The sequence below is a fragment of the Theropithecus gelada genome, chromosome 11, assembly GCF_003255815.1.
Source record: "Theropithecus gelada isolate Dixy chromosome 11, Tgel_1.0, whole genome shotgun sequence".
Taxonomy (NCBI): domain Eukaryota; kingdom Metazoa; phylum Chordata; class Mammalia; order Primates; family Cercopithecidae; genus Theropithecus; species Theropithecus gelada.
Genome location: NC_037679.1, coordinates 69,493,016 through 69,502,399, shown reverse-complemented (window position 1 = coordinate 69,502,399; position 9,384 = coordinate 69,493,016). Strand labels below are relative to the sequence as shown.

The window sequence follows — 9,384 nt, the reverse complement described above, 5'->3', positions numbered from 1 at the left end:
CAGTGCAGTGTCTAATTTGATTCATTTTAATTAAAGAAGCAAAATGTGGCCCAGCATGGTGGCTCACACCTATAATGCCAGCACTTTGGGAGGCCGAGGCAGGCGGATCACCTGAGGTCAGGAGTTCAAGACCAGCATGGTGAAAGCCTGTCTCTACTAAAAATAACAAAAAAAAATAGCTGGGCATGGTGGCTCCTGCCTGTAATTCCAGCTATTTGAGAGGCTGAAGTGGGAGAATCCCTTGAATCCAGAAGGTGGAGCTTGCAGTGAGCCAGGATCGCACCATTGCACTCCAGCCTGGGCAACAGTGAGACACCATCTCAAAAAAAAAAAAAAAAAAATGTGAGGACCTGTAGGTGTCAGTGGTAGCTTATGCCTGGGGGGCCAGGCTGGAGGGAAGGGTCGGGTGTCTACACCATGGTCCGGTCAGGGAGGAGCATGATGAGTGGGCAACATGGGGATATGCTGGGCTTCCTGAGGACTTTCCTGTGGCCCTTAGAGGATGGAGAGTGTGGAAACAGTCTGATCTCCCAGGGTTGCTAATTCTTAGAAACTTTATTGTCACATGGGAGGGGAAGAAAGGAGAGGCAGCTTTTCAGTTGCCCTCTTGGTCCTCCCTGGTTTAGCTTCTAGAGAGTATGGTATGTGCCTGTGGAGAAAAAGTGAAGGACCCGATTCCAGTGCCTTCCCCACTGGACACTAGGGTTTCAAAGATGAATCTGACAATTCCAGTCCTCGAGGATTTCACTGTCTCATAGGCAGGGCTGACATGATTCTTTACACAAATTTACTGAAGTTCTATGGATGCCAGGTACTGGGGATAGAACAGGGACTCACAGTGCAGGCAGGGCTTTGCTCACGTGGGGCTGTCATGCTGGGCTGTGAGACTGACCATGAGGAAGGAAACCTCGGAGAGAGGATGGAAAGAACAGAAAGCAGAAAAGAAATGGAGAGTAACTATGGGGCTACTTTGGGCTCTTTGTCAAAAAAGACCTTGCCTAAAAGGTGCTATTTGCCCAGTCACCTGAATGCGAAATCAGATGTGGGAACATGGGGCTCTATTCCAGGCTGCGAACTGGCAGAAGAAATGGCTCTCAGGTAGCAATGAACTTGACTTTTAACGTAAGTTTTCTAGTAATAAATAGGTTAAAAACTCCTGGGCTTTCGGTATGCTCCAAGCATGTAAGTTCTAAGCATTTTACATGTAATTCATTTCATCGTCACAAAATTATGAGATAAATACTGTTACTACCATTTTCAGGTGAGGAACTGAAGTACAGAGGCAAGTTAACTTGCTCAAAATTATAGAGCTAGTATGTATTGAAGCTGCGATTCAGATTCCAGTGCCCTTCAGTTTCTCCATTTTTAGATGCAGTGCATTGGGTTCATTCATTTACTCAAATACTGATGTTTCCTACATACCATCACTGTTACAGGCGCCAGGGGACAAAACGGGCGAAGTGCTGTCTGGCATTTACAAGGATAGGGAGACAAGCACTAAGAGTAAACTAAATACAAGAATCATAAGAACTAAGGGAAAAAGCGGGAGAGAAGGATAAGGCATGGGGCTGGAGTCGGGTGAATTGAAAACAGAATGACCAGAGGCGGCTTCACAGGAAAGGTGTTTTGTTTGTTTGTTTAAGATAGAGTCACACTCTCACCCAGGCTACAGTGCAGCGGCACGATCTTGGCTCACCGCAAACTCCGCCTCCCAGGTTCAAGCGATTCTTCTGCCTCAGCCTCCCGAGTAGCTGGGATGCTACCACGCCCAGCTAATTTTTGTATTTTTAGTAGAGATGAGATTTCACCATCCAGGCTGGACTCCTGACTTCACGTAATCCACCCGCCTCGGCCTCCCAAAGTGCTGGGATTACAGGCATGAGCCACTATGCCCGGCCCTGAAAAGGTGAAATTTGAAAAAAACACAAAAGAGGTGATTGATCGAAGATTCTGGAACCTCAAGACCCATCTCCATTCTGCGCGAGCCTCACGCTGCGCCACTCTGAGGGCCCCTACCTAGCGCTCTGGCGCCCCCTTTCAGATCCGCGCGGCCGCTGCAACCAGAGGCGGAACTACAAAGCCGGAAGCTTATGTCATCACCCCGCCCCTTCCGTTTCGCTTCCGCCTACCCCGCCCGGGCTGCCAGACCGGAAGCGCTCTGCTCTACCTGGATTCTGCTCCTCTGGGTTGGAACCCGGGTGCTGCCAAGATGCCGGTGAGGGTTCGATCCATGGTGTGGGGAGACAGCGGGGATTGCGAAAAGCGGGGAGAAACCTTGTGTGTGCCGAGAGAAGCGGGCGGCGGAAGGCAGAGAGGAAGCGGGGGCCCGAGAAGGAGGGAGGCGAGGGGAGGGGACCGGTCGCTGAAGAATTGGGACAGCCCGGGGGTGCCAGTCGTGGGAGGCGGGGGCGCGGCAGGAGTGGGCCCGGGGTCCAGGGGTCCAGGGTGTGTGAGCAGGCCCTCTTCTCTCTCTCTCCGTCTACTCCTTCCGGCTCCAGCAGGGTTCCCAAAGCGTCACTACAGCGCGAAGCCAAGGGTTGCCCTTTTTATTTTTCATATTTCAAGTCCAGGGTCTAGCTTCTCCTTTTTCTGTGAGGCCCACTTCCTCCTCCGCCCCGGGGGGCAGGCTCCCTCTGCTGTTTGTCATTTGTCAGAACCCACTTCCCGGCAGCGGCGGCCACCCCTGAGCCACCTGGGTATAGGGCCCTCACAGACTCGGTCGGCGCCTGACTTCCAAAGATTTCCTTTTTCGTGTGCATCAGAGTGGGAGTAAAAATCTATGACGGTCTGGTTGTACTTAATTTCTGACAGGCAGTCTGTGGGCTAGATTTATCACCATCATGGTCTCCATTTTGCAGATTCGGGAAAAGGTGGTTCGGTTATTGTGTGATTGTTCACACTTTTTTTGTTTGTTTTTTGAGAGAGTCTCGTTCTATCGTCCAGGCTGGAGTGCAGTGAGGCGATCTCGGCTCACTACAACCTCCGCCACCCTGGTTCAAGCAGTCCTCGTGCCTCAGCCTCCTGGGTAGCTGGGATTACAGGCGCGCGCCACCACGCCCAGCTAATTTTTTGCATTTTAGTAGGGACGGGGGTTTCACCATGTTGGCTGGGCTGGGCTGGGCTGGAACTCCAGACCTCAGGTGATCCGCCCCCTCGGCCTCCCAAAGTGATGGGATTATAGACATGAGCCACCGCGCCCAGCCTGCTCACACATTATTTTTAACAAACGTTACCGAGCACCTACTGCCTGCCAGGCTCTATTTACAGCAGCAAATAAGTTCAACAAATCCCTAATCTCAACAGTGTACGTTCAAATCGGGAGACGAGACAATAAAAGTGTAAACATAAAGGAGATACATACAGTAGTGTCAGGTAGTGACAAATGCTATAAAGAAGCTAGATGGATGGCCAGGCGCGGTGGCTCACGCCTGTAATCCCAGCACTTTGGGAGGCCTAGGCGGGTGGATCACGAGGTCAGGAGTTCAAGACCAGCCTGGCCAACATGGTGAAACTCCATCTCTACTAAAAATAAAAAAATTAGCTGGGCGTAGTGGCGCGTGCCTGTAATCCCAGCTACTTGGGAGGCTGAGGCAGGAGAATCGCTTGAACCCAGGAGGTGGAGGTTGCAGTGAGCCAAGACTGCGCCACTGCACTCCAGCCTGGCCACAGAGTGAGACTCCGACCCCCCCACTCCAAAAAAAAGAAACTGGATAGGTAACAAGACAGTTTGGTGAGAGGGAAGGCAGAGGGTGCTTTAGATAAAGTATACTTTATCTATCTGATGAAAAGGAGCAAGCCATAGTTGCAAATACATATATATATAGATATATATAGATAGATAGATTTTTTTTTTTTTTTTTTTTTTTTTTGAGACAGGGTTATACCCTGTCTCTGAGACTGCAGTGCAGTGACACAAACTTGGCTCAGGTGATCCTCCCACCTCAGCCTCCTGAGCAGCTGGGACTACAGGTGTACGTCACCACGCCCAGCTAAGTTTTTCTATTTTCAGTAGAGACAGGGTCTCACCATGTTGCCCAGGCTGGTCTCAAACTTCTGGGCTCAAGCAGTCCTCCTGCCTCGACCTCCCTGAGTGTTGGGATTACAGGCGTGAGCCACCTCATTCAGCCTCACAAATACATATTTTATGAATTCCGTAATTACCATTTGACTCCTGAGCTCTGGGGTACACACTTTATAAATTATCCCATCTAATCCTCATAATGACCCTGTGAAGTAGGTACCATGATTCCTATTTTACAGAAGAGGAAACAGAACCTCAGAGAAGTTAATTTGGACAAAGTTGCCTACTAATGGTAAAACCAGATTTTAAGCCAGGACTCTAGGCTGGGTACAGTGGCTTATGCCTGTAATCCCAACACTTTAGGAGGCCAAGATGGGAGGATCGCTTGAGCCCAGGAGTTTGAGACCAACCTGGGCAACATAATGAGACCCTGCCTCTACAAAAATAAGAATAAATTAACTGGATGTGGTAGTGCATCTCCTCCCAGCCTCTCAAGAGGCTGAGGTGGGAGGATCACCTGGAGCCAGGAGTTTGAGGCTGCAGTGAGCTGTGATCATGCCACTGTACTCCAGCCTGGGTGAGAGGAGACTCTGTCTCCAAAAAAAAAGGACTCTAAAGCCCTGTACTGGCTCCAGTTGCACATAGAGCACCCTGGATTCACCCTGGGTTGGTTGGTTGGTTGGTTTGTTTGAGATGGAGTCTCGCTCTGTTACCAGGCTGGAGTGCAGTGGTGCGATCTCGGCTCACTGCAACCTCTGCCTCCTGTGTTCAGGTAATTCTCATGCCTCAGCCTCCCAAGTAGCTGGGAATACAGGCATGTGCTACCACACCCGGCTAATTTTTGTATTTTTAGTAGAGATGGGGTTTCACCATGTTGGTCTGGATGGTCTCTATCTTTTGGCCTTGTGATCTGTCAGCCTCGGCCTCCCAAAGTGTTTGGATTACAGGCGTGAGCCACCGTGCCCGTCCCATCCTGTGATTATTTTTTGTCTACCTTCTCTACTCTTCAAGGACCAGGATTGTACTACTTTGTATATTACTATATCACAGTGTCTTGCACATAGAAGGTGCTTAGCAATCATTTGATGAATGAATATATGAATGGGACCCATGTTGTCTTATAAAAAGCCAGGCATCTTGTAAAAAGCAGAACTAAGAATCAGCATACAGAATGCTCTCATAAATGTGATTTTTTTCTCCCTTCCTTTAACTCACACTTACCCACTGAAGGGAATATATATCTTCTCATTTTACAAATTTGGAAACAAGCTAAGAGAAGAAGAATGATGCCTTGGTCAAAAGCATAACGCCAGGAAGTGGCAGAGCTGAAAAGATATTGCTTGGGTCTTGGTTTAGCTGGGGGCTGGGTACCCTGATTTATATGATGTTTGCCTTTCTGTGGTGAAAATACTTTGACCAGATACCAATGTGATGTCACCAAACATAGAATTGGAAGAGATGCACAGAAGCACCCCATTATTTAGTATTTCATAATAATAACTTTAAGAACATGACAATAGGAAAATGTAATTTTTAAAAATTAGGTTATTGCCGGGCGCGGTGGCTCATGCCTGTAATCCCAGCACTTTGGGAGGCTGAGGTGGGCGGATCATGGGGTCAGGAGTTTGAGACCAGCCTGACCAACATGGTGAAACCCTGTCTCTACTAAAAATACAAAAATTAGCTGGGCGTGGTGGCTCGCACCTCTAATCCCAACTACTCAATAAGCTGGGCGGGAGAATCGCTTGAACCCAGGAGGCGGAGGTTTCAGTGAACAGAGATTGCGCCACTGCACTTCAGCCTGGGTGACAGGGCGAGACTCCGTCTCAAAAAAAAAAAAAAAAATTTAGGAAGTAGGCCAAGTGCAGTGCAGTGGCTCACGCCTGTAATCCCAACACTTTGGGAGGCCGAGGCGGGCGGATCACCTGAGGCCAGGAGTTCAACACCAGCCTGGCCAAAATGGAGAAACCCCATCTCTACCAAAACTACAAAATTAGCTGGGCGTGGTGGCACATCCCTGTAATCACAGCTACTCAGGAGGCTGAGGCAGGAGAATCGCTTGAACCCGGGAGGCAGAGGTTGCAGTGGGCCAAGGTCACGTCATTGCACTCCAGCCTGGGCAACAAGAGCAAAACTCCGTCTCAAAAAAATAAAATGTAGGCAGTAGCTGGGTGAGGTGGCTCATGCCTGTAGTCCCAGCCCTTTGGGAGGCCGAGGCAGGCATATCACTTGAGCTTAGGAGTTCGAGACCATCTTAGGCAACATGGTGAGACTCCCTCTCAAAAAAAAAAAAAAAAGAAGTAGTGATGAATATTTAGGCATCATTGGTTTTAACATCATTTACTTTTTTTTTTTTTTGAGACAGAGTCTCGCTCTGTTGCCCAGGCTGGAGTGCAGTGGGATGATCTTGGTTCACTGCAGCCTTCGCCTCCTGGGTTCAAGTGATTCTCCAGCTTAGCCTCCCAAGTAGCTGGGACTACAGGCGCACACTGCCACGCCCGGCTAATTTTTTGTATTTTAGTAGAGATGGGGTTTCACTGTGTTGCCCAGGCTGGTCGCGAACTCCTGACCTCAGGCAATCCGCCTGCCTCAGCCTCCCAAAGTGCTGGGATTACAGGCATGAGCCACCGCGCCGGCCAACATCATTTACTTAATTGTAAGTTTATATAATTTGATTTTTGAGAACAGCTGTGTTTAACAACCAGCTTGAAAAATGCCTCATAATTTAACAGTTGGTTTTCTTGAGCCAGAAAGAACCAGCTCTAGCACCTCAATGCTGCTATCCCTTCTCCCTCCCCTGATTAATCTTGGGTGGGTTACTCTTTTTTTCCTTTAAGGAAAGGTTGTTTGCCACAGTGACATTTGCTCTCTTTCTGCTTCTGTGTTCTTCCTGGGCTTGCCATTACAGGCTTACCACTCTTCTCTCATGGATCCTGACACCAAACTCATCGGAAACATGGCACTGTTACCTATTAGAAGTCAATTCAAAGGACCTGCACCCAGAGAGAGTAAGTCTAAACCCATTATTTTCAAATTTTGGCATGAAATGCCTAACAGTCTTCTAAAATGGTCAAATCAGGGAAATTCTTAGCTCAGTCTTCTCTCTCAAATTGTCCTTGTACTTTGGTAGATATTGTGGTCTAGACCTTTCAAGATAGTGGTTATATGTTGCATTTAATAGGAAATTGTATTATTTCTTCTGACTTCTCCAGGAAACTCTTTTGAGAAAATGGAGGAAATGTGCTTAATTCTGAACACTGTTTATCAGTTCTTTCAAACAAATCTAATGCTGTTACGTCTAGAATGCCACATGCCCATCCTTTCTGTTATCAACCTGGAAGAAAACAACAAATATTTTGACCTCTTCCCCGTCTAAATCTACTTCCTTTATTCATTCTTCAAGATCTTCATTTTTAGCAATACCTCAATCTTAAATCTGAAGTATACTATGTAACAATCCTTATGTCTATTCCTGCTTTTCTGAGTTTTATTTCAGAAAGCTGCAATATTTTTCAGACATTGTCTGAGACTCTTCTGACGCTTTCTGAGATGTTCTTCCAACAGTATTATTTGTATTATATTAGACACGGTTTCCCTGTACCCTGCAAGGGTCTGAACTGAATTCCATTCATGGTTTCTAAGACCATTATTATAATTATCAATTTGGTACTGATCCAATTCCCATTTCTCTGCCAGACTGTTTGACTTGACCTTTTTTTAACTTAATTTTGTTTTCAACACCATTTGAAAGCTCAGTAAACTTTATAAATATGGTGAGTCACCACAGTCTCTACTTGATTCTGAGGAAAAGGAACAAGGAAGAAGACAGCCTGAGAGAGAAGAAAAATAACATAAAAGAAAATCACAGGGCTGGGCGCGGTGGCTCACACTTGTAATCCCAGAACTTTGGGAGGCCAGGGCAAGTGGATCACTTAAGGTCAGGAGTTCGAGACCAGCCTGGCAAACATGGCAAAACCCCATCTCTACTAAAAATACAAAAATTAGCTAGGCATGGTGGTGGGCACCTGTGATCCCAGCTACTCAGGAGGCTGAGACAGGAGAATTGCTTGAACACAGTGGGTGGAGGTTGCAGTGAGCCAAGATTGCACCACTGCACTCCAGCCTGGGCGACAGAGTGAGACTCCATCTCAAAAAAAAAAAACAAAAATTACACTGCAAAGGCCAGGCGTGGTGGCTCACACCTCTAATCCCAGCACTTTGAGAGGTCGAAGTGGATGGATCACCTGAGTTCAGGAGTTCGAGACCAGCCTGAACAACGTGGAGAAACCCCGTCTCTACTAAAAATACAAAAAATTAGCCAGGTGTGGTGGCACATGCCTGTAATCCCAGCTACTTGGGAGATTGAGGCAGGAGAATCGCTTGAACCTAGGAGGTGGAGGTTGCAGTGAGCTGACCTGGGAGGTGGAGGTTGCAGTGAGCTGAGATCATGCCATTGCACTCCACCCTGGGCAACAAGAGCAAAACTCTTGTTTCAAAAGGAAAAAAAAAAAAAAAAAAAACAAAACACCTGAATTGGAATGGAGGCCTGTGCTGTGAGCTAAATAACAGTATTAATCACACTAATTCATTTATATTCAACAAATATCTATAGAATGCCTCTTATGTGCCAAGTATTCTTCTAATTTCAGAATCCTTTGGCCTTTGCCCCCTCCTGTCATTGCATTTAGAAGAACTAGCTGGTTTTTGTAAACAATATTGAGTCCTCCAAGAAAGTTTCCTTTCACAGATAAGAAAACAGATTGTAGCCAGGCGCAGTGGCTCATGCCTATAATCCCAGCACTTTGGGAAGCCAAGATGGGCAGATTGCCTCAGGTCAGGAGTTTGAGACCAGCCTGGCCAACGTGGTGAAACTCTGTCTCTACTAAAAATAAAAAAATTAGCTGACTGTGGTGGCAGGCACCTGAAGTCCCAGCTACGCAGGAGGCTGACGCAGGAGAATCGCTTGAACTCAGGAGGCGGAGGTTGCAGTGGGCCTAGATCGTGCCATGGCACTCCAGCCTGGGCAACAAAGTGAGACTCCATCTCAAAAAAAAACAGGGCCGGGCGCAGTGGCTCACGCCTGTAATCCCAGCACTTTGGGAGGCCGAGACAGGTGGATCATGAGGTCAGGAGATCAAGACCATCCTGGCTAACACAGTGAAACCCCATCTCTACTAAAAATACAAAAAATTAGGCAGGCGTAGTGGCGGGCGCCTGTAGTCCCAGCTACTCTGGAGGCTGAGGCAGGAGAATGGCATGAACCCGGGAGGTGGAGCTTGCAGTGAGCCGAGACTGCATCACTGCACTCCAGCCTGGGTGACAGAGCGAGACTCTATCTCAAAAAAAAAAAAAAAAAAAAAAAA

General features: G+C 47.6%; 1 protein-coding gene across 1 annotated transcript in view; it reads left to right on the top strand.

Annotated features, from left to right (window-relative positions):
• Positions 1-2,105: 2,105 nt before the first annotated feature.
• ARPC3 (actin related protein 2/3 complex subunit 3) overlaps positions 2,106-9,384 on the top strand; it is a 16,618-nt gene continuing 9,339 nt past the window's right edge. The window contains exons 1-2 of the mRNA XM_025401238.1: positions 2,106-2,215; positions 6,930-7,029. Coding sequence (XP_025257023.1) covers positions 2,210-2,215; positions 6,930-7,029 — 106 coding nt within the window. The 5' untranslated portion in view covers positions 2,106-2,209. The remainder of the gene's footprint in view (positions 2,216-6,929; positions 7,030-9,384) is intronic.